General features: G+C 37.4%; 1 protein-coding gene across 1 annotated transcript in view; it reads right to left on the minus strand.

Annotated features, from left to right (window-relative positions):
* Positions 1–26,716, minus strand: part of LOC143887461 (uncharacterized) — a 49,140-nt gene that overhangs the window by 16,116 nt on the left and 6,308 nt on the right. Inside the window, exons 3-6 of the mRNA XM_077391542.1 lie at positions 17,831–17,902; positions 17,190–17,270; positions 17,011–17,040; positions 16,295–16,381 (exon numbers count right to left, since the gene is read on the minus strand). Coding sequence (XP_077247657.1) covers positions 16,295–16,381; positions 17,011–17,040; positions 17,190–17,270; positions 17,831–17,902 — 270 coding nt within the window. The remainder of the gene's footprint in view (positions 1–16,294; positions 16,382–17,010; positions 17,041–17,189; positions 17,271–17,830; positions 17,903–26,716) is intronic.

A 26,716-nucleotide genomic window follows, 5' to 3' on the forward strand; every position in this document is an offset into this window, starting at 1 on the left:
TTTTAGATTTAAATTGGTGTCTAATATGGAGGAAAAAATGGGAGAGTGGTGGGTTTCCCATAGAGTTGAGTGGCCCGCGGATGTGGTAATTAGACAAAAATTAAGGCATGTAAAGAAAAATTAAAGGAGTGGGCTACAGATATGAGAATGAATGATTCGGGAAGGAAAAAGGGTTTGGAGAATCGCATAAAGGAGCTAATTATTATTGAAGAATTGGGGCATGACTCAATTGCGTCTAAGGAGGAATTGGGTAAGGTTAAAGAAAATAAAAGGTTATTGCTTCAGGAGGAAATTACATGGAGGCAAAAATCTAGAGTGAGATGGTTAAAAGAAGGGGACAAAAATACGTCATATTTCCATGCTATGGCTAGTGCCCGCAGGAGGAGAAATAGGATTGATTCATTAGATGTTAACGGTCAGGGAGTAACTGAAAAGGAGATCATTAAAGTAATATCAGATTTTTACATCTCTTTGCATACATCAGAGGACTTTGTTCGCCCTATCCCGGAATTCTTGGAGTTCAAGAGCCTTTGTATGAGAGAGAGAGAGAGGGATACACTAGAAAGACCTTTTGAAGAGGATGAAATCGAGAAAAGTGTATTCTCAATGTGTAGAGATAAGGCACCAGGCCCTGATGGTTTCTGCCTGGCCTTCTTCCAGTCGTGTAGGTCATATGTTAAAGGGGATATTCTGAATTTCTTTGATGAGTTTTATGAAGGCATGAATCTGGATAGAGGCACAGGAGCAACGTTTATTGCTCTTATTCCAAAGGTGAAAGGAGCATCAAGGATTTCTGATTTTCGACCTATTAGTCTGGTGGGTTGCCTATATAAGGTTTTAGCAAAAGTCTTACCAGACTGTCTTAAGATCATTTTACCATCTATCATTTCTGAACTGTCAGAGTGCGTTTGTGTGCAACAGACAGATTCTGGATTGTTCCTTAATTGCTAATGAGGCCATTGACTATTATGTAAGAAATGGAGAGGGTGGAGTATTGTGTAAATTGGATATGGAAAAGGCATATAACAGGGTTGAGTGGGACTATCTGCATTATATCCTTGGGAGAATGGGTTTCGGTAACCGATGGAGAGCATGGATTAGAAGATGTGTTTCTTCCACCTGGTTCTCAACTCTTATCAATGGGTCGCCTAAAGTTTCTTTAAGTCTTCTAGAGGATTGAGGCAAGGTGATCCTCTATCTCCTTTCCTCTTTGTCATGGTAGCTGAGGTTCTTAGTAGTTTAATGGAGAAAAGGAGTCTGGACGGGTTCTTCCAAGGTTTCAAAATTGGTCGATAACATATAGAAGTATCACATTTATAGTTTGCTGATGATACACTTCTATTTTGCTTACCAAATGTTCATCAGGTTTTGAATTTGAAGGCATCTATTAGATGTTATGAGTTGATAACTGGTCAGAGGTCTAATTTCCATAAATCTAGAATGTATTTCCTGAATATACCTTATGATAGTGCCCATGGACTTGCTTTAATCTTGGGATGCTAGCTTGACTCATTACCTTCCATATACTAGGGGCTCCCGCTGCGGGTAGGTCGTCCTAAAATACCTTTGTGGGACCCATTTGTTGAGCGGATTGCAAGAAGGCTAGATACAGGAAAAGAAACCTTGTTTCCAGAGGGGGCAGGCTTACTCTGGTTAAGGCGGTCTTGGCCAATATCCCCATCTACTTCCTTTCTCTGTTCAAATGTCCAATGAGTGTTGTTTTGAGAATTGAACAGATTCAGCGGAGGTTTCTTTGGGGAGGATCTGATGATAAGAAAGGGATCGCACTGGTTAAGTGGAACAAGGTTTGTCTCCCGATTAAGAGCGGTGGTTTGGTGTTACCTTCTTGTTTTGATGATTAGCAAACTCAAATTGATTAGCATTTATAGTCTAATGTGTTGCCTTGAGGTGTTGTATTGTATACAGGAATTTCATGTCATAATCGTCATTACACAATTCAAGTCAACACATGGCTTGTGGATACACACACATGATCAAAGAGCTTGCACCTACATTGGAGTCATCACCATTCGGAGATGATCAAGTCAAGAAGCTCAACATGAAGATCCCACAAGTTCCCTAAGCAAGTGTCAAGAAGGAGCTTGGAGTTGAACATGCCATTGGTGACACCTCTTCTACCATGCAACATGCATTGAAGATTGGAGGACAAGTCACAAGAGCCAAACCAGGTCAAGAAGTTCACTCACAAGCCGAAGAAGTCCAAGAAAGTGCAAAGGAGCCGAATACATTCCAAGAAGACTCAACGGTATCATTTTTAGAATGTATTTAGAGTCTTCTTGATATTATGTTTAAATGCACTTCCAAATGGTTTTCATACTTAACTTCTTACATCTTTGAAAACCATACACACCCAAAAATGTGTTTTGAAAACCTAAGACTAAAGCCCAAAGACCATGGCCTAAAAGCCCCTGGATTTTAAAGTTAAAAAAGGAATTTCACACAGGGCCGGTCCACCGTGGGATGGAACCTGGAATTCCAAGGCGTCCCAAAAATTATCGGGTCGGTCGACCGAGTCAAGCCGGGCGACCGCGGATATGTGTCTGTTTCAAACAGAACAATCCGTCATGGGTTTCGGCGGTCGACCGCCCCTCGGCGGGCGACCGCCGTGGGTCGGTCGACCGCGGATAGGTTTTTGAGCCGAATTTTTGAGCGAACAGGTTAGCCTCGTCGGGCGACCGCCATGGGGTCGGTCGACCGTGACGGTAAGAAATTTGAAAATATAAAAGGGCGCCCGATAGGGGCGAGCGACCGCGATGGCTCGGTCGACCGCCGCGGTCGAGCAAACTAGCCGTTGGGGCGTTTTCAGCTTGACTTTTTCAAGCCAGTTATTTACAGTTTTACCCCAAACGGTCATATTTTCAAATACACTATATATACATCATTAAAACCTATCTCTACAGGCTTTTGAACATTTTACAAAGATCAAATCTCATTTTACTTGAGCAAAAACTTTCTTATCAAAAGCTAAACCTCTTTGAACTTGATTTTTACATTTTATCAAGAGGAACTCTATAGGCTTTACATTTTATCTTCCTTGGAGTGTTTGTGAGCTATCAAGTTTGTAATCTGCCTATCTAAAGAGGCATTGAGACTTTTTCATTTATTTTCTTCATTGTATTTGAGGGTCTTCTCTTCGGCCCGGTAACAAAGGTGAAGACACTCTTCGACCCGTTAAGAAAGGTGAAGACATTGTAAGAGGGTGTGATCCTTCCTCAAGGCTTCATGCGAAAAAGGGTTTGTTCCCTTTGGAGTTGGAGGAGTTGGGTGTACGGCTTCGAGATTCGCCCTTTGAAGAATCTCATAGTTTTAGTGGGGCGCCCCAAGGAGGTAAACTTGGAAGAGTGGAGTAGGTCTTGTGATAGACCGAACCACTATAAATCTTGTGCCTTGTGGATGCTTTCTCTCTTCCTCTTCTTCGCACTTTGTGGTGATTGGTAAACTCTACCGCTTCTTGTATTTATATTTTATTAAAACAAGGGTTAGGGCAAATAGGCTTAAAGTAATATCTAAACCCTAAATTTCATTATCTTAAATATTTGAACAAGGGTTAGATTAATAAGTGCTTAATTAGTAAATTAATTTTGATAACCCATTTAATTAAGCCCCAAATTTTTAATTGACTAATTCACCCCCCCCCCACTTGGGTTGTCACACCCGTATTTCATTTGGGTATTAAACGAGTTAGAGAATTTAACCATGCTTTATTGGGTAAGTGGTTGTGGAGATTCGATGTGGTGCAATCCCAACTTTGGGTTAAGGAGATTACGAGTAAGTATGGTTTTAGATTTGGGAAGTGGAAAGCGGACAACCTTTATAATAAGACAGAGCTGTGTGGAGAGATATTTGGAGGTTGAGTTATCGAGTACACTCGATAAGAGCCACCACGTAGCCGATAAGTAGTCTGAAGACTGCCTACGAATTTAACAAATCTATTCGGTTCAAGGTATATTCAAGGGATCGTATCAAATTTTGAAGCGATGCTTGGTGTTATGAGCAACCTTTGATGGTTCTTTTTCCGAATCTGTATGTTGTTGCTTCCAATAAAGAGGCTTTAGTTTCCGAGTGTTTTGAGCATGACAGAGATCGTTTGGTCTGGATTCTGGGTTTTAGGAGTTTTTTCTATAGAGAATTGGAATCGATTCCTCACTTCTTAGAACTCAGAGAAGGGTGCTACATTAAACAGATCGGGACCGATAAAAGAGTATGGACCGGGGATTCCACCGGAGTCTTTTCTATAAAATCTTTTTATTCCCTTTTGGTGCCTTATGGGGTACCTTTCGTCACTGCAAAGGTATAGTTCATTGTCCTCCCAGGGTTTGCTTCTTTGCTTGGGCAACGAGTCGCGATCGTATTCAAACGATCCATTTCCTCCAGAAGCGTGGTATGTGGCTTTTGGACCATTGCCCAATGTGCCTTGAAGATGGTGAATCTGTAAGTCACTTGTTCATACATTGCAAAGTAGCTAAAGAGATTTGGGGTTACATATTGACGGAGTTTGGCATTTCTTGGGTTTTCCCATTTACTCTGTGTTGCATGGATTTGGATTCGTTTGTCAGGATCCGACACGGATTCGACAAACCCCAAAAAGTAGAATTCGGATTAGATAATTTCTAAATAAAAAAAATTTAAAATTTAAAATAATATATATATAGAGAGTAAAGGGTTCCTGCGCTGTGCTCGAGTGCAAAAAACAAGGGTGGGGCCACATTGTTGGGGTGATCCTAAGCATTCATTTGAAAGGCCCCATCATGGATGAGGTGTGTACCAAAAATCAGCTTCATTGGATCATCACAGGGTGTCCATTTGTGGGGGTGAAAATGGACAGATATTGTTTGTCCACTAATATGCTCATTTTTTTACCCCACAAATAGACACCCTAAGATGATCCAATGGAGCTGATTTTTTGTACACACCTCATCCATGAAAGGGCCTTCCAAATGAATGCTTTGGATGCCCCCAACAATGTGGGCCCACCCTTGTTTCTACACTCGAGTGCAAATAAGCTTATCTGCGCTCAAGCGCAGGAACCCTTTATATATATATATATATATATATGTGAGAAAGCGGTTCCTACACATATGTGTAGAGAGTTCTCTACACACTAGCTTAAAATACAGTGGGGGCCCACATTGTTTGGGTGATCCAAGCCATTCATTTTAAAGGCCCTCACATAGATAGGGTGTCTACAAAAAATCAGATCCATAGGATCATCCCAACCCTACGATTTGTGGAGGTAAAATGGATGTCTTTAAACCTTCATAAATTAGTCCATTTTTTGCCTCCACAGTTCGAATGGTTAGGATGATCCTATGGATCTGATTTTTTGTGGACACCCTATCTATGTGAGGGCCTTAAAAATGAATGGTTTGGATCACCCAAATAATGTGGCCCCCATTGTATTTTAAGCTAGTGTGTAGATAACTTATCTACACATATGTGTAGGAACCGTTCTCTCTCTCTCTCTCTCTCTCTCTCTCTCTCTCTCTCTCTCTATATATATATATATATATATATATATATATATATATATATATATATATATATATATATATATATATTCGTGAAAAAATTCAGGGTGGAGGGTTGAGGCGAGTTTTTATTAAGAGAGTCGAAGAAGGAGAAAGGGGTCAAGGCACTAGGATTTTTATTAAGAGAGTATGGCTTGTGCTTTCAAATAAAAAAGTTAAGAAGAAAACAAACTTAAAGGTAAAATATATAGGATTTGCATTTTAAAAGAAGCAACAAAAGTCGGATTCGCCTGAAAAAAAAAAAGAGGATTTGTGTGAGACAAGGCTACGACAAGAATCTTGGTGTGTCCTACGTGAATCCAAGTTTGATTTGGTTGCGGAGACGCGTCGACACAAATTAAGCATAGGGGAGCAAAGAAACATGCAACACGGCGTTTACTATTCCCAAGTTGATATTAAGCTGGGAATTGGTGCCACGGAAAAGAAAAGGCAAAATGTTGTGGAGAATTTGTCATCTGGCCACATGGTGGGTCATATGGAAGGAGAGAAACTCTAGAGTCTAAATCACCTTATTGACTTTATATTAAAGTCATTGCTTTAGCTATTTCGTGGGCGAAGAGTTTACCGTCATTCCACTTTACATCGGCTTATGATTTGTGAGAAGGATGGTGTGAGGTGTGTGCTAGCAGGGAGATTGAAATACAAGGTGACAACCCAAGGAGGGGGCTGAATTGGCTAAATTAAAATTTTGGGGCTTAATTAATTGGATTACTAAAATCAATTTACCAAGTAAGCCTTAACAGGTTTAACCCTTGATCAATCAATAAAGATATTAAGAGCTACGGTTTGGATGTTACTTTAAACATGCATTCACTAACCCTTGTTTGATTAAAACATAGATACAAGTTGGGTTAGAGATTACCAATCACCACAATGTGCAAATGTGAAGGAGAAGAAGAAAGCATCAACAAGGCACAAGTTTTATAGTGGTTCGGTCACAACTTGACCTACTCCACTCTTCCAAGTTTTCCTCCTTGGGATTCTTCACTAACCAATAAGATTCTTCAACGGGCGAATCTTAAAGCCGTACACCAACTCCTTCAACTTGTAAGGGATCACACCCTTTCGCACGAAGCCTTTCCGATGACACCTTCCTCTTACAAATGATTTACCTTCCTTTTCGGGCCAAATTGAAGACCCTCAAATATAGAATGAAGAAATAAAAAGAAAGAACTCTCAATGCCAAGGAGGGGGCTGAATTGGCTAAATTAAAATTTTGGGGCTTAATTAATTGGATTACTAAAATCAATTTACCAAGTAAGCCTTAACAGGTTTAACCCTTGATCAATCAATAAAGATATTAAGAGCTACGGTTTGGATGTTACTTTAAACATGCATTCACTAACCCTTGTTTGATTAAAACATAGATACAAGTTGGGTTAGAGATTACCAATCACCACAATGTGCAAATGTGAAGGAGAAGAAGAAAGCATCAACAAGGCACAAGTTTTATAGTGGTTCGGTCACAACTTGACCTACTCCACTCTTCCAAGTTTTCCTCCTTGGGATTCTTCACTAACCAATAAGATTCTTCAACGGGCGAATCTTAAAGCCGTACACCAACTCCTTCAACTTGTAAGGGATCACACCCTTTCGCACGAAGCCTTTCCGATGACACCTTCCTCTTACAAATGATTTACCTTCCTTTTCGGGCCAAATTGAAGACCCTCAAATATAGAATGAAGAAATAAAAAGAAAGAACTCTCAATGCCTCTTGATAGGCTGATTACAACTTTCAAAGCTCACAAACTCTCCAAGGAATAGATGCAAATGTAAAGCCTATGGAGATCCTCTTGATAGAATGTAAAAATACAAGTTCAAAGAGGTTTAACCTTTCATATAAAAGTTTAGGTTCAAGAAGATAGGATTTGATCTTGCAAAAAGGTTATGTAGAAAGGTTTAGATAGTGTATATATAGCCCACAAGGAAATATGACCGTTTGGGGGTAAAACTATAATTTACAGGGTTGAAAAATCAACCTACGAAAGCCCCAATAGATCTATTTCCCAGTCGCCCGAGGCACGGCGGTCGCCCGCCCTTATCGGGCTCTTCTTTTGAAATTCAAAATTCATACCGGCGCGATCGACCGGCCCAAGGGTGGTCGCCCGGCGAGGGCTTACTGTTTGAATTAAATTTTCGCTCAAAAACAATATCGCGGTCAACCGAACCCATGGAGGTCGACCGCCCACACCATAGTGGATTGTTTCTGTCTAAAACAGAAACGTATCCGCGGTCGTCCGGTTTACCCCGGTCGTCCGGCCCGATAAAATTCGAGGTGGCCTGGATTTTCAGGTTCCATCCCGCGGTCTCCCGGCCTAGCCCGGTTAACCGGCCCTGAATGAAATTCCATTTTAACTTTAAAATCCAGGGGCTTTTGAGCTATGGTCTTTGCGCTTAAGTCCAAGGTTTTCAAACACATTTTTGGTTATGTTGATGGTTTTCAAAGATGTAAAATGTTAAGTATAAAAATCATTTTGAAAACCTTTTGAAAGTGCATTTTACATAAAATCAAGAGGACTCTAAATACACTCTAAAAATAATAACCTTGAGTATTCTTGGAATGTCTTGGCTCCTTTGCACTTCTTTGGACTTCTTCATCTTGAGAGTGAACTTCTTGAGCGTTCGTTTGACTCTTGTGGCTCCTCCAATCTTCAATGCATGTTGGAAGGTGCATGAGGTGTCACCAATGACTTGTTCAACTCCAAGCTTCTTCTTGACACTTGTTGGGAACTTGTAGGATCTTCATGATGAGCTTCATGACTTGAACATCTTCAAATGAGGATGTCTCAACTGTAGGTGCAAGCTCTTAATCAATGTGAGTGTGGATCCACAAGCCATGTGTTGTGTTGAGTTGTGTAATGGCGATATAACATATCAAATTCCTATGTAGAGCATAACATCTCAAAGCAACACATTAGTCTGACAATGCTAATCAATTTGTGTTTGCTAGCATCAAAACAAGAAGGTAAGGTGAATGATTGAACCCATGGGAACCCTTAGGCTTACATTCTTCTCCCTTTTTATGATGGCAAACAAATTGATTAGGGAGGAAGGAGATATCAACCAATAGATGAATAAGCATGATATGATATACACAATAGAGCATAGCCCCCCCTCACTATATGCACAAATATAATTGATAACTGTAAAACATAAGGTACATATACAATTGGACTACATAATCAATTCTCAATTTTCTCCCCCTTTTCGCAACAGCAAAAAGGTAGGTATCAATAAGTGAAAGTGCAAGTGGGGTGTCAAGATGAATAATAGCGTGTCTAAGCTATGTGCCTTGTATATGATATATTATTCAAGCTCGAATAATGCTTATCAGAGAGAAAACAAAATTGAAATGCATGATAAGTCATTTTTTTTTTATCAAATGATTTGCGAGTTAAGCACAACAATAGGGGTAATAAACCATGTGAGAACATCACATTGGTCTATATAATCATGAATATATAACTATTGAGCTCTCCTCCTAGGAATTTATCATAGGCCCTAGGTGAAACCTGTGTTGGAGGGCATTACAAGGTACAATGATGAAAGGTAAATGATTTGAACACTTGGGCTTTATTTACAACTTTTGAAGGCAGATAAGTATCTACCTGAGCAAAGATATGCTCAGATCTATGACTTAATCATTTAAGTTCACAAGTTGCATTTTGTTGGGGATTTCTTGTCATGGGGCAGACAAGTCTCTTCCTGAGCATGAACATGCTCAGAACTATAACATAACTTTTGAGTTCAAGTTATTTGACCCTAGATGATTATACATTTGTAAGTGAAAGGCTCCACCTAATTATGTGCGATTAATCTAAATGTAATTGACTCTAGCACATAAGCCCATGATTTTTTAATCACCTTACCCATTTCAATTCTTGCTCCATTCAAATGGGAAGTGCACTTTGAATTAGAATTGATGATTATTAGACATAGGATTATAAAGTTGAAACAACTACAGTCTAATAAACACATGGATACCAGAATAATAAACAATCAAAGGAATACATATCCATGGCAACCAAAAGATTATGTATATATGAAGATGAGACAAGAAGAGATCCCATATACATGAATAAATGATGGAAGAGACACACCCTCTTCACATCATGTCAAAACATAATCAGAGATACACAAATGATGGTTGTGAGGAACAAGAACTCATCACCGCAACAATAGATAGGGTCATACAATCTCTGAGTCATGAACCAAAATAAAAGCATAAAGAGCCCCTTACTGGGCAGATATCCTATACATCCATAATCATGCCACATAAGGCATATTCATCCACATATTATAAAGCCCATAATGGGCATGTACAGACGAAAATAAAAGCCCACATTGGGTATAAGCAACATCCATGGAGAGAATGAAACTACAATGTCTAAAAGCCCAAACTGGGCGAGAAGATGAAATCAAAAAGATGATCAAGCAGCTAAAAGATGTAATCAACTGCAACTGCTGCCGAGAAGGTACTGGTCATCTGTCAATCCTGAGGAGAATGATGATGCTCACGGGATGGAGACCGGGAGGTGTAGCTTCTGGTGGACTGACTCATCTGATAAGCCTGCATCATCTCCCTATGCTGCCTCGCCATAAGCTGAACAAGTCTCTCATGATCAAAGGCTCTCTGGCTCTCTGCAGTCGTAAAGGCAGTGGATAGGGTATCAAACCTGGTCGTGAGAGTCTCCAGTCTAGTCGTGACGGTATCTAATCCAGACCTCAAGGATGTGATATCTCTGGCGAAATCCTCATATGAGCCAGCGGCAGGAGCCTGATGCTGTGATCTCTCATGTGCTCTCCTCTGCTGTTGCAACTGGGCCACTCGTTCGGCTTCATCTGCAGCTTCATTAATCTCATCTGGTGTAACTGCACTAGGACCTTCTTAACCAGGTATAGGGATCTTTATAAGCGTAATGGTGGTTTGGTTGAGCATGGGATCAGGGTTTTTGTAGGGCTCATTTGATATATTAATTTTCCAATATCTTACAAGCTTAGTAATGAGCATCCCAAAGGGTAGTCCTCCCTGTCCTCTCTTAACCGCCTCATCCATGTATCCAAAAATAATATATCCGAGATTCAGTTTAATCTTCTGCATAATGCAGTGGATTACTAAGCTTCAAAGGGCTTCACGGCATTAAAATTTCCAGCCCTTGGTGTGATATTGTAGGCTACTATTTTGTGAATCAATCTAGCAATATCCTTCATGGAGCTGGCAACTACATTTAACTTTTGACCCTGAGGGGGTACAGTTCCTAAGGTTCTATAAACATCTGTCATGTTGAAGTGATTGTCAATCTCATTCTTATTCCAGAAGAAAATTCTTTCACCATCATTGGGCACCTCAATGATTCTACAGAAATCAGCTATACTTAGCCCAACCGCCTTTTTGAGATATGTGTTCATCACAACATCGTTTTGAGAAATCTCAAGATTAGCATAGAAGTATTTAATCAATTCGGGATAGATTATAGCATTATATTCAAGAAAGAACTCTCAACCTTGATGAGCGAAGAGCGGCCTAAGTTAGAATTTTTTAAAGTCTTTAAACATCACCCTTTTTCCAGAAATGAGAACACGCTTTGAAAATTCTTCATAGCAGTCCATTGCTCTTTTATTGAAGAATCGCTCGGTGGGAAACACTTCTTCGGGTTCGGTTCTGACTCGCTTGCCCTTACTTGCGATGGTTTTCCTTGAAGTCGACATTTTAGAGTTAGGATTTTTAAGAGAAAATGAGAGAACCAAGGAGGTTTTGAGAAGGATGATGAAGAATAGATGAAGAATAGATGAAGTATCAGTGGATTAGAGAGGTACGATGAGAGAAAACAAAGAGGAGAAGGAATGGAGTGGAAAAATAAAAAGAAATACAAAACGGAAAAGGGGAAACGAGAGAATGAGAGGGGGAAATGGAAGATAACTCACTAGAGCCCTTTACTCTTGAAGCTTTGGCACTTAAAATTGATTTAGAGGCAAAGAGGAGCAAAAACCCTAGGAGAAAAGCAAACGGCGGAAGTGAAAAATGAAACGGCGGAAGCCCTTTAAAAGCAGTTTTCGATCGTCGCGGTTGACCGGGATATCGCGGTCGCCCGCCGTGACGCTACTATCCATTTTTATTTTTCACTCACGACCGTCAGCGATCGTCCGGGTTCACATGGTCGTCCGCCGCAACAAACCTGTTTCCTTTTTATTTTTGTCCAAATTGCCTTCTGCGATCGCCTTCCGAGGCTCGGTCGACCGCCACACCCCTGTTTTCAATTTCTTGATATTTTTCAAGGAATTTTGTAGACAAATCAATTTTCTCCTAATTTGCTCGCATTTATGGGATTCTAATGAACGTGTAAACTCGATCCCAAGACAATGTGAGGACTCCTAAAAATTCATTTCTATTTTCCTATCATTTAAACTCAAATGGATGAATGGACATACGTTTTCAATGAAGTTCTTTGTGGATGTGTATTTGATGAAATTTGCTAGATATCAAAATATATATGTTTGATCAATGTCTAGCAATATTTGACATGTTAGCTCTTCTAATTGTGGATTCTAGTGCATATGTGTGTTTTTTGCACTTAGATGGATTTTTCTAAAAGATTTTCAATAAAGAACAAGCATAGTCTAGAAAAGTAGTTTCTTGTTTTCTACATAGACTATGAGATAAATATGATGTGATCATGAAGCTCAATAAGCAATGATATATTCTATTAACAACATGACTGATGATATGTATCTATGCTTAATTATGAAATGATATATCATTAAAGCACAAGTGATCTAGATACAATGAATGCACTATTGAAATAGTAACTAGATAGAATTCATATGATATAGCAATTGAAGCACAACCCCATATATCAATAATTTTAAATAATGAGTTGAGTGGGGGATTTTGGAACCCAAATCCATTTGGTTCCAATCAAGTTTGTGTATGGGAGTGTATATTTTCTTATACACACAAACTTGCTTGATTTCACAAATCTAAGCCTACACCTAGATTTGTGATGCCCTAATCTACCATAATATGAACATGAATAACTGTGGGTAAATAAAGAGCAACTACAACCACAAGAATACATATGATGACAAACATATTTGTCATTTTCTTGTATTCTTTGGTTCTTCAAAGAGAGTTCTTTATTAACAAATTTAATCTCAATTAATTGACTTTCAAAGCAATTTGTTTGTTGAGATAAATTAGCTTTTAGTTTTTCTTCATTCTCACAAACAAGTTTATATTTTTCATTTAAATCATTGTTTGTGTTATCAAGGCTTTCCTTTTCTTTTCCAAGGATATTGTACTTTTTAATTGAGTCATCATTCTTGTTTATCAAGATTTTGCTCAAATGACTTAAATTTTCATTTCTTTTCAAACAATCATTAACTTCCGATTTCAAATTTTCAATTTGTTTTCCAAATCGGAAATTGAATGTTTGAAAGAATTTTCTTTTGCAAAAGATTTTTGTAGAGTCTCTTTTTGTTCAAAAACAATGTTTTTATCATTTGAAGAGAGATTACTATTTTTCTCATAAGAATTTTCAAGATTAATCCAAATATCTTTTGCATTGGTACATGATGAAATTTTCTCAAAAGCATTGGGACATAGCTCACAACATATTATAATAATAGCTTTTGAGTTTATTGAAAATAATTTTGCATCATTTTTAGTGCATTTCCTTATAATAGAAAATTCCCTTTCAATGACATCTAAGATGTCAAAGTCTATGGATTTGAGATAGGCAAGCATTTTTATTCTCCAACCTCTAAAATTCGTTCCATAAAAAAATAGAGGAATTATAACGGATTGACCTAGCTCAAAATCCATTGGATTGTCACGGATCTTAATCGCTTGTAGATTTTGAATTTAAAAATCTCTTTAAGAGCCTATGCTTTGATACCAAATGAAATACAAGGTGACAACCCAAGAGGGGGGTAAATTGGCTAATTTAAAATTTTGGGGCTTAATTAATTGGATTACTAAAATCAATTTACCAATTAAACCTTAACAGGTTTAACCCTTGATCAATCAATAAATATATTACGACCTAGGGTTTGGATGTTACTTTAAACATGCATTCACTAACCCTTATTTGATTAAAACACAGATACAAGTTGGGTTAGAGATTACCAATCACCACAATGTGCAAATGAGAAGGAGAAGAAGAAAGCATCCACAAGGCACAAGTTTTATAGTGGTTCGGTCACAATTTGACCTACTCCACTCTTCCAAGTTTTCCTCCTTGGGATTCTTCACTAACCAATAAGATTCTTCAACGGGCGAATCTTAAAGCCGTACACCAACTCCTTCAACTTGTAAGGGATCACACCCTTTCGCACGAAGCCTTTCCGATGACACCTTCCTCTTACAAATGATTTACCTTCCTTTTCGGGCCAAATTGAAGACCCTCAAATATAGAATAAAGAAATAAAAAGAACTCTCAATGCCTCTTGATAGGCTGATTACAACTTTCAAAGCTCACAAACTCTCCAAGGAATAGATGCAAATGTAAAGCCTATGGAGATCCTCTTGATAGAATGTAAAAATACAAGTTCAAAGAGGTTTAACCTTTCATATAAAAGTTTAGGTTCAAGAAGATAGGATTTGATCTTGCAAAAAGGTTATGTAGAAAGGTTTAGATAGTATATATATAGCACATAAGGAAATATGACCGTTTGGGGGTAAAACTGTTATTTACAGGGTTGAAAAAGTCACCCTACGAAAGCCCCAACGGATCTATTTCCCAGTCGCGGCGGTCGACTGAGGCACGGCGGTCACCCGCCCTTATCGGGCTCTTCTTTTGAAATTCAAAATTCATACCGGCGCGGTCGACCGGTCCAAGGGCGGTCGACCGGTCCAAGGGCGGTCGCCCGGCGAGGGCTTACTGTTTGAATTAACTTTTCGCTCAAAAACACTATCGCGGTCGACTTGACCCATGGAGGTCTACCGCCCACACCATACTAGATTGTTTATGTTTAAAACAGAAACGTATCCGTGGTCATCCGGCTTACCCCGGTCGACCGGCCCGATAAAATTCGAGATGGCCTAGATTTCCAGGTTCCATCCCGCAGTCGCCCGGCCCAGCCCGGTCGACCGGCCCTGAGTGAAATTCCATTTTAACTTTAAAATTAAGGGGCTTTTGAGCCATGGTCTTTGAGCTTAAGTCCAAGGTTTTCAAACACATTTTTGGGTGTGTTGATGGTTTTCAAAGATGTAAAATGTTAAGTATAAAAACCATTTTGAAAACCTTTTGAAAGTGTATTTTACATAAAATCAAGATGACTCCAAATACATTCTAAAAATAAGAACCTTGAGTCTTCTTGGAATGTCTTGGCTCCTTTGCACTTCTTTGGACTTCTTCATCTTGAGAGTGAACTTCTTGAGTGTTCATTTAACTCTTGTGCCTCCTCTAATCTTCAATGCATGTTGGAAGGTGCATGAGGTGTCACCAATGACTTGTTCAACTCCAAGCTTCTTCTTGACACTTGTTGGTAACTTGTAGGATCTTCATGATGAGCTTCATGACTTGAACATCTTCAAATGAGGATGTCTTAATTGTAGGTACAAGCTCTTGATCAATGTGAGTGTGGATCCACAAGCCATGTGTTGTGTTGAATTGTGTAATGGCGATATAACATATCAAATTCCTGTGTAGAGCATAACATCTCAAAGCAACACATTAGTCTGACAATGCTAATCAATTTGTGTTTGCTGGCATCAAAACAAGAAGGTAAGGTGAATGATTGAACCCATGAGAACCCTTGGGCTTACAGAGATTATACTGCGAATAGTGAAAAAGTAGGAGAATCCGCCTTCGGGTTTTCTCAAACTTAACTTTGATGGATCGAGCTTGGGGACCCCGGGGCCGGCAGGCATAAGGGGTCTTTGTCGTGATTCGGATGATGCCGTGTTACGGGCCTATTCAGGTCCAATTGGAGTGTGTGATGCTACCGAGTCGGAGTTAGAGCAGTGTATCAAGGTATTATTAAACACCTCAATAGAGATATTCTTGATGGTATTATTGTGGAAGGAAATTCTCAAAATGTGGTTAGATGACTGAGAGGTTTAGCGGTTCCTCCTTGGAGATTTTCCTCTTTCTTTGATGAAATTTCATATTTGAATTTTGGGTCTTCCATTGTATACAATCATGTGAGGAGATCTGCTAATAGTGATGCAAACTCCTTAGCCAGATGTGGGGTTCATCGGGCAGGTCTTGAGTGGTTTGATTACTTGCCTCCTTGATGTATCTGTTCTTGCTTTTCATTTTTTCTTTTCTTTTGTATTTCGGTTGGTCCATCTCAGCCCATTCCTTTATTAATGATACTTTTCACCATTTCAAAAAAAAAAAAGAAGTTGCATTCTCGCTTCAAGAAGGCTTGGTTGAAGGAAAAACATTACGAGGGATATGGCAGCTATAGAAAATATTATGGTAGAGAGCTTCTTGAAAAAAAAAAAAAAAAACCACTTGTGTTCATACACAAAATGCCCCATATGAAGTACTTCTCGGAAAGAGCCTAAGATGCATAATTTTGGCTATTTTGTTGATTTGGACAAGAATATATCACAAAGGAAAGAATGGCGCTAGGATACCACATTCAAAATGTTATCATTAAAAGACAGATAATCTTGTGAATACGAAAAAAACTATTTTACACATGTATGCTTGTAGTAACATGTCAACAAAATGAACTAATTACATGCATGTATGCATGTAGTAACATGTTAACAAAATGAAAAGTTAGTCACTAACCGGAACAGGAGATGTGGTACCAAGTTGGAGAACAACTTTTGATTGGTCCGCCAAAATTACACATTTGTTTGCCACAGAATCAACTACCTGATGCAAAGCAGAGAATTTTTTATCAATATGATAACTAAAAAGATCTTCTAACGAACATCAGATGCTTGGAAAAGATGACTTGCACAAAAACACTAAGAAAATTCACAGCTTATACCAAAATCAATTTCATTTTGTGAGAACAAAAGTTGACAGGTTCTTTGAGCAAGTTAGAAAGGTAAGCAGAAGAGGGATAACATTTGGTGATCTAGAGCAGTTCTGAGAGAGAAAAACACGAGTTCTCTTGGCAAGAGCTTCACATCTAAAACACAACACTTGATATAGAAGAACCGTAAGATAAAAATAGCTAGATCAGAGGAAGTTAACTGAAAACACACACACACACACACACACACACACACACATACAAAGTAGCTAGTGTAATGAATTTCTCTTCTCACACACACACACACACACATAGCTAGTGTAAGGAATCTCTCTCTCTCTCTCTCTCTCTCTCTCTCTCTCTCTCTCTCTCTCTCTCTCTCTCTCTATATATATATATATATATATATATATATATATATATATATATATATATATATATATATATATATATCTCGCACACACACACACACACACGACCAAAATCAACTAGTTAACTTCTCTTCAGATACATATCAAGTTACCTTTTGCATTGTATGAGCAGCACCCCCACCCTGGTAAGGTAAAACGAGGAATCAATGTACAAGAAAAAGAAGGAATAACACCAAATTTAGGACAACATGATTTCCAAATCTAGAAGTTGTCAATAAGAATACAAATAGATGCAGGAAAAATTCAAAGAGTTCAGTATAAAGACAGTGACCTTTAATAGGTTTTTATGGATGTCCACTTCATCTACCCCATCAAACGCAATGTCAATCCGATTAATATCGTTCAAATCAACCTGCAGGCAAGGGCATCTGGTTACACAGTGGTTCAGAACAAAATATACATGCCAGAAAAGTTTTAGATAAAAAGTAAATGGTGCTCCCCATAGAGGGCCAATTATCACAAAAACGTAGCTTTCTCTTGGGTGTGGGACATCATTGAGCTGTACTGGTGGCATAGAATGCTTTGTGAGCAAGGTTTGAAATTTCAGTTTCAGTTTCGGCCTCAACCGAAAACGAAATTTCGGTAATTTCAGAGTAAATCTTAAAATTTCGGTATAAATTTCGGTTTCTGTCCCGGCCAAAATCCGAAATTTCGGTGGAAATTTCGGTATTTCGGCCGAAACTTAAAACCATGTTTGTGAGCAATGAAGTAAAGAAGAGCAGCGCCATGACACATAGTAATGTCGCAACAGTTTTTGCTAAGCTCGGTGACCAACCGGTCATTGACTTATCTCTAACTTAACGATTACGAGGCAGAGGGTCAATTTGATGGGGTAGATTTCCACTTCATCTACCCAATCAGATAAAAGAAAATGAAGGTCCATTGATATATGCATGCTAGATTCGAACTTACAGTCTTTACACCAAACTGTCTAGCAAGAACTCGTGACTGGTAATTTGCTCCCACTGCCACAACATCTTTCAACTGCAAAGGGATGGGAAACACACAAAAATTCACAAAACAAAAAACAGCACAAATGACAAACGACAAAAATAAATTAAAAGTTCAGACTGAGATTACTACCTAACACATATTGAGGCATACTGTAAAATACAAGTAGCAAAGAAAAGTTAATGATAGTTAGAAAATGAGATCCCTTCAAAGTGATGAAGAAACTTCTAGGACGTATATTTTATTTTTTTATCAAGTATCCATTCTAAGTACAAAATTCACAAATCAATCCCTAGCTTGTTTCAAAGATACTTTTTTTACACATAATTGTTTCAGAATATTAAAAAAAACATGATTGTTTCAAAGATCTTTTCAAGATCAACGGAGACTCTTTATATGTATTTTGCAATAATTATATGCTTCAGGCCTCAATAAGTGTCCCAAAGTTTGCTAATAAAAATTATGAAGAATTCAAAATCGTAAAGTCAGCAGAGGGCCCGTGATGCTCCAATTCTTTTGGAAAGTTGGAGTTCAGGTCTTCTGAACTATCATTTTTCTGGGTTTCTGAGAGTCCAAGTTTGGACCAGTTTCTTGCTATTCTGTTCATGTAAGACTCACTAGATTACCAAAATGCTTATTGGCTTTGGAAACATGTGTCATGCTGAAAAAGATGACTAGAGTTAGTTTGAAGCTACATTTAGAATCCTTATATCATGATCACATTATTTGTATGCAAACATTGTGTAGTATGGTGAGGCTACATTCCACTATGATCGGAAGTTTTCGAAAGTCTGAATTTTCATTTGTTTTCTTCTAGAGGTTGCACGAACAGCTCTGGTGGTACTTTTATCAAATGTCATCTATTTCCCTTTCAATTTGCAGACATTATTATGTTCTTATATTGCAACATGTGCTACATTTAGTTGGCATAGGAGCCACTGAAATCTAATTTTCTGGATTCCTCATGTTGGTTCTTGGAAGAAGCTTCGATCTAATCAAGGCAATGCACCAAAGAACGTTGAAGGAGCAGATCAACAGGTGTTTGTAGGGATAAGATTTTTTTCATATTCATCTTGAATTTGAATAAGGAACTTGAGTATCAAACATGTCTACAAGATTTTGGCGAATTATGGTTTTAATGGCCAAAATATTTCGGTTTCGGCCGCGACCGAAACGAAATTTACATTAAGTCGTTTCTTTACAAGATTTCGGCGAAATTTCACCAAAATTCTGAAATTTCGCCGAAATGTCACCAACCGAAATTTTGTTTTTAGCCATTTTTACATGATTTCGGCAGAAAATTTCGGCCCGAAACTGACACCGAAACCGAAATTTAAAACCTTGCTCCAACCTTGGGCCACATCAACACACAAGGCAATTGTGCGAAAAGAAACTAATGGAAAAACCCGAGTATACAGGGAACGCCACTGGTTAGAGATAAGAATAAGTAGTTGTGCTTCATTAATAGGCATAGGTGTGTGAGTTAACTATACTGGCATGGGAGAGTATAGGCTTATATATTTGTATCAGTATGTGAGTTCATTGAACTGGTAAGGGACAGTATAGTGAATCTGTGCGCATTAGATAAATTAACTACATTATATATTAGAATGAAATGATACATATATATTATTATGTGTTAGAATGTCAATTAACCGTACTGCTATGGGACAGTATAGTTAGCTTATATCTTTATATCAGTAACTATGTGAGTCCACTAAACTGGTATGGGCAGTATATTGAGCCAATGTGTATAAATAGATTAGCTATATTATGTATAACTATTTAATATCTTTCAGTTTGTTTACTACTTTATTAGTTAAAAGTAATAAGTTGTTTTGAAATTTCGATGACGAACTTGTTATAAGGAGGGGAGAATGAAATACCTTAATTTAGAGTTTTCATTAACAAAAGTAATTAAGAACTTAGTGTAATCAAAGTGCAGCTTAGTAACTAAATAAGTATTTAAGGATATATTGGTAAATTTCCAAAAGGATTTGGATGTCATTGACCTAAATAACTAAGTGTAAATGGGTAAAAAGGATGCAAAGGATAAAAATGTAATATACATATAAATGCCCAAAGGGCAAAAATGAAATTTTGTGTCTAAACATTTTAAATACAAAATGTCTGTAACTTCATGAGTAAGAGAGAGACTGAGAGTGAGTGACACTTGGAATGCTGGTAGTCATTAGCAGCTTAAGATTAAGAAATATAAAACTTAAAAAATTGAAAAGAAAATCAAGAAAAAATTGAGAAAAAAAGGTGGAGAAGAAAAGCTATGGGATTTGATCAAACTTCTGAGTTAATGCTAAAGCTTTTGCAAGTTTAAGATTAAAAAAAATCAAGGAGGAGAAGAAACAGTGGAAGAAAATCCAAAGGTAAACAAGAAATTTGTGTAAAAAATGATATTTTTGTGCTTTTAACTGAACTTTCTTGTTTTCGAACTTTTCCGGTCAGATTTGGCCGGAAAGTTCAACATGAAAGTTGTAGAATTTTTTCTGTAGATCAAAATTCATAGAAGTTTTGCAAAATTAGGTTAAGATTTGAGTAAATTATGTTAATTTTAAGAATCTGCTAAAAAAGAGTTTAAAATTGTGGCTTTCATGTTTTCTGGCCATCTCCGTCGAGAGTTGAGTTCTAAACATAAATGTTTTAGAGAATAATAAATTGAACATCTTTCATGTTTATGACATGTTCCAAATCTGTGTGTAGAAAGAGTTACACTAAATCTAAAATTTCAGCAGAACTTGAAACCCTCTTTCATTAATCCGAATAAAAATGTGATTTTTCCGGCCATCTCCGGCGGGAATTCGCCGGAGTGACCAATATGAAAGTTGTAGGTACTGATGAAAGGACCAACTTTCATGTTGGGTACTTTTTGAAAATCTCTGCGTGTCAAGAGATATAGCATGTGAAAATTTTCAGCAAGCCTTGAAACCCTCTTTAAAAATCAGCGGAATGTAATTTTATTTTTCAGGTCGTCTCCAGCGAGAATTCGCCGAAGTGACCAACATGAAAGTTGTAGGTATTAGTAAATGGGCCAACTTTTATGTTGGGAAGATTTTGAGATTCCCTGTGTAGAAAAAGATATGGAAGATTGATTTTTCTTGACTAAGGCAAATGGTTTGGAACTTAGTGGACAAGTTTTGTGATAATCATTTTGTATTGGGTGATTCAGAACCAGGAAGGAAGAAGAATAAGGGAAAAGCGAAAGTGTTTATAGGTGAGTAATTCAGCACAGTTATAGGATTCTCTTTGCATGTGCATGAAAAGTGTTAAAGTATAAAAGATAAATAACGCCTTTCTCCAATAGCTTAGGATTTTGGCGAAGTTGGTAAGTTAACATGGTATCAGAGCCAAAGGTCTTGAGTTCAAACCTCCCGGATAGCAAAAATCCACATGTGATGGTCGGCCTAAAGTGGGACCACATGTGCCACGTGTTTGCCAAGTGGGCCACACATGCGGGGGAGTGTTAAAGTATAAAAGATAAATAATGCCTTTCTCCAATAGCTTAGGCTTTTGGAGAAGTTAGTAAGTTAACAAAAAGATTATTTATGTAAAAACTTGCATTGTTTCCCATGCTTTTGGTTATATATATTATGCACTGAGATGTGCTTTGAAACTCCTAGGTATGTAAGAATTTTAGTTACGAAGTCAACACTTCGGTGTTGCTCGTATCTGGCTCATTAAGAGTTGGACAATATCAGTAAGCCCGCCAATGGCACAAAAATACGTTAGTCCTCTTGTCAATGGAGGTAGGAAAAAAATAAGGGAAAATTACATTTACACCCCCTCTAGTTTCTGACACATTCAACTCTAACCCTGACTTTCAAAATGTGACAAGTACACCCCCTGAGGTTTCAAAAGGTGACAAGTACACCCCCTCCGTCAATTGTCCGTCAGTTTAACCTGATGGAAAAACTGAAACTAACCGTGGTTAATATTTTGAGGACAGAAATACCCTCATTTGTAGAGGGATTAGGGTTACGCCATTTCCCGCCGCCGCCGTCGCACCTCAGTCCACCGCCCCCGTCACCACCATAAACAATGAAACCCCACCCCATGGCTACATAAAACCCACATTTCAAGGAAAAAACATTGATAAAAACAAAAAAAAGCCCTAAAATATTAGGGTTTATGTGCAAATCATGATAATGGTGTGAATGATGACAATAAAACTCCTAAATCGAGGGTTGATGTGGATAAATAAATTAGGTTTTGAATCAAACCCTAATTTTCAGCTTTCAATTCTGAAAACCCTAATTTTCAGTTAGGGAAGACGAGGGCATTTTGGTCATTTCCGCCTCGCCATCTACTCTGTCACGTCAAAAAAACTTTGGGGGTGTACTTGTCACATTTTGAAAGTCAAGGTTAGAGTTGAATGTGTCAGAAACTAGAGGGGGTGTATCTGTATTTTTCCCAAAAAATAATCGACCATGTATAAATGTATCTGCTTTGTACATGCCTGATCTGCAGCGATAGTTTATTGCCTTCTATTTTATGAGCATCTGTGCGGGAGCTATGGCTACACATTATGATTTTGATAGTATGTTTCGTATATCTTTTAGTCATGCCCATCAATAGATGTGCTTTAAAATGCTTTGATAATTGTTATTTCGCTCTGGATATTGATTTATATTTCTATACAATCAATATCTGATATGATGTGATTCAGTTTCCGATTTAGCCTTGCACGCGTGCGAGGTTCGCCCTAGCGTGCTTGCAGCACCTGCCACATGTCCCGAGGTTCTCAAGGCGTGACACGTGGCCCACTTTAAAGTGCTGCAGATGTAGAAGTTAGGCAGTCCAGAATTTGAAAGCGAGACACGTGTCAAAGGAGTCTTGGATTGGCTCAAACAGTTGTTCAAGTACTCGGATGTATTGAAAGATCAAGAAGAGGCAATGAAGAGTATTATGATGAGGAGGACATGAACAATTAAAACGATGAGGAATACAGGTTTCCCGAGGGTCTTCTGACTATCTCATTCTTAGTAGACATCCTAATAGAATTGACAGGGAACATATTGGTGACGAAGATGACTAGTTGCAGTTCCTAAAAGTACTTTTCAGCAAAAACCAAGATTAAATATGCAGAGACTTCCAAAATTCTGTTGCTAGATTTCCTACGAACTTCTAGTATAGAGAAGACAACTCTGTTTTCTAGGAATCATGAGAGAAGTTCTGACTACGGGGTCACAATTAACGTGTGAAAGTTTATGTAGCCCTTACTCCAATTATTTAATTTGTTGAAAAGGATTTCACCAATAACTGTCAGTGAATTTTTCAAAACAAAAGTTACTCTTACATTACACCATGCACAGAGACAACGTAGCTTGAGGACGGTTTCTCACCAACTGGGACAAAATTGATGCAGTTAGAAAATGATAGGCCCTCAAATTGATGCAGAAACTTCCAGAATGCATAACCTTTTCCAATGAAATTGTTTTAGGTGCTGCATAGCTTATTTGATTATGTTTTCAAGATCTACAATGACTATTTCTAACGATTTTGCAAGATCTCAGTTTTGAGGGGCAAAAAAGTAGCCCAAAATTCGCAGGTAAAATTTGTGAGAAATTTTAAATGGTAATCCTAGCAAAGGTGGCCTAAGTACTCCAATGGTTTGAAATGTTGTGCTCTACTCCTTTTGCATTATCATGAAATTTATTAATTTTTAGTGGATTTGAAGAAAGGTCTAGATAAGCTTCTTGAAGAGTACAACTTCAGACTAGTTTCTTGCTATTTTTTAAATTGGATTCACATTAGGCTAGATTAGCTTCCTCGAAGAGTCAAAGGTTTTCTCATGAAATCTCAGAGACTATGTTTAATTGTAACCCATGAAAATTCTGGACGGCATGAACCATTATTTGCAATGTCCAATGATTACACCAGATTAACAAAATTCTAAGTAACAAAAATAAAATTTTGTATCAAGGAAGCTAAAAATGGGGCTGAATATCCGAGTTTATGACTCATTGGAACTTATATGTCAAAGTATATATTCCTGATAATCGTTTTAATCCTCAGCTTCTCACTGGATAATGTGATAAGAAAAAAAGCATTGAGATCCATGCAGCAACTACTGACCATCTTGACATTTTTTTCCCATGGCAAAATTTATTGAGATTATAACGATACACCAGTTTGTTTTATTGTTCATTTTGATAATAATGGAAGTAGCTCAACTGATATTAATTTGGACAGAGATGAGTATTTTCTAGTTGTTGTTTTTTTTTTTTGGTCTTTTTTAGTTTTCATGTTGCATATTTTTTCTCATGATATATTGTAGTTCTTAATTAACCAAATATGAATAAATAAAGATGGAAAATTGTTGAGAAGAGGTCTCCACCAAAAAGTAAGTTTTTAAATAGAGAAATTTGTATCGTAATATCAAATCAACTAATCGCTGTAAATAATAAGACAGAATGCAGAAAATAGAACAGTCGAATCTGTTGGGCAAGGCACTTCCAGGAAGCTATTTTTAAGATAGTAATTATTCCGATATGAATTCTACAATTGTCAAAACGCAAGTTCAGAATGTGGAAAGGCTTGAGCAATTCAATGGTCCAAATTACAAACGCTAGAGTTTGAAGATCTTCTATCAACTCACGATTGCAAAGGATGCCTATGTGCTGAGCACGCCATATCCACACAATCAGTCAGGAGAAAGTACCAGCGAACTTAATGATGGGCAAAAGAAATGGCTGGAAGATAACTATATCTGTCGCTTCACCATTCTGCAGGCTATGACGAATTCGCTCTTCAACGTGTTTCACAAGTACTCCACTGCTTTTGAATTGTGGGCAGCAATTCAGCGAAGGTATGTTCATGAAGATGCCGGAAATAAATCTTTCCTTGTTAACAAATATGTTGAGTTCAGAATGGTTGATTTCAAGCCTATTATTGATCAAGTTAATGAACTCAATGATATTACAACTGAATATGCTGATGCCCGGGAACCAATTTCAGAAACTTTTCAAGTCTCTACTATTATTGGTAAATTACCTTCTTCTTGGAAGGATTACCAAAAACGTTTAAAACACAAGAGAAAATCTCTTAATTTGGATCAATTGGTTCAACACATTCAAATTGAATATGAGGCTCGCAATAGAGAAAAATCTGTTGATTAAGGAAAGAATGATAAAGTTCATAATGTTGAAGTTCCTGTATCTTCTTCCTTTAAACCCCAACCCAGGTTCAAAAAAATGGAGGCTCTTCAAATAAGAGAGAGAGGAGACAACAAGAAAAATGAGAAAAATAAGAAGATAGGTCCCTGTTTTGTATGAAGTTTGTCGCCATCGCAAAGGACAGAAATCTGTTGACACAAATGTGGTGATTGAAAACGACATGGTTGCAATGCTTACTGAGGTTCTCATGGTCAACATGGAAGAAAACTGGTGGGTTGATTCTGGTGCAACGTGCCATGTGACTCTATTCAAATCTGCTTTTAAGAAGTATGATGAAATCAATGAAGACATGACTGTTTTCATGGGAAATTCCTCCACAAGTGTTGTTGTTGGCAAAGGGATTGTGCAACTCCCTCTTACATCTGGGAAAGTGTTAACTTCAAGATGTTTATCACATTCCTAGTCTTAAGAAGAGTCTTGTATCTGTTAAGAAACTTGATGATCATGGGTCTAAGGTTGTGTTTAACTCCCAAAAAGTGATCATAAGTAAGAAAGGATCATTTGTTGGGAAAGGCTATGCTAAGGACAATATGTACTTGCTAAGTATCAATAAGAATGCTTCTATTTCTGCTTATATGATTGATGCAAATGATATGACATATATCTGGCATTATAGGTTAGGACACATTGGTAGTAATGCTTTAAATCGTATGGCTTCACATGATTTGATTCCTAAATCTAGTTCTGTTATAACTACTAAAACCTGTGAATGTTGTGCACAAGCTAAAATTGCTAAAGTACATTTTAAATCTTACACTAGATCTACATCTTTGTTAGAACTTATTCATACAGATTTATGTGATAATCAAGACATATTAACTAGAGGAGGCAAACGTTATTTTATAACTTTTATAGACGACTTTTCTAAATATACATGTGTATTTACTAAGGACTAAAGATGAAGCATTTGATAAATTTAAAATCTCTAAAGAGGAGATTGAAAATAAAACTGGAAAGAAAATTAAAAGGATTAGAATAGATCAGATAGAGGTGGTGAATTTCACCCTAATAAATTTATATCTTTTTGTGAGCAAAATGGTATTGTTAGAGAAGTTTTTGCTCCTAATTCTCCTCAACATGGAGTAGCAGAAAGGAAGAATAGAACCTTACTAGAGATGGTAAGTACTATGCTTTTACATTCTAATCTTCCATTTAGTTTTTTGGGTGAAGCTTTATATACATCTTGTTATATTTATAACAGAATTTTGCATAAGAATAATGATAAATCACCTTATGGGTTATTATATTGTAGAAAACTAAATATTGATTATTTCAAAATTTGGGGATGCATTGCATATGTGCTAGATGCTACTGTTAAAAGACCTAAATTAGGAAGTAAAGCTGTTAAATCTGTTTTCTTGGCGTACACTATGCATAGTAAAGCATCTAGATTTCTTAATCTTAAAACCAATAGTGTTATTGAATATGTTCATGCTATTTACTTTGAACATTTAACTATTAAAGATGCTGATAAGTTAGAATTAGAAAAGGAATTATCAAGTGAATTAGAAATTGATTCTGATGTTGTTTACAATGGTTATTCAATAGTACAAAATGCTATTCATGATCCTATTTCTGATAATTTACTTGATTCGACTCATGAAAGTGGTTCATCTCATATGCATGATACTGTTAATGGAGAAAATGATTCTGAGCGTGT

Source organism: Tasmannia lanceolata, unplaced genomic scaffold (assembly GCF_043159265.1).
Source record: "Tasmannia lanceolata isolate RefF3 unplaced genomic scaffold, GAP_Taslan_0.1 ptg000012l, whole genome shotgun sequence".
Classification (NCBI taxonomy): domain Eukaryota; kingdom Viridiplantae; phylum Streptophyta; class Magnoliopsida; order Canellales; family Winteraceae; genus Tasmannia; species Tasmannia lanceolata.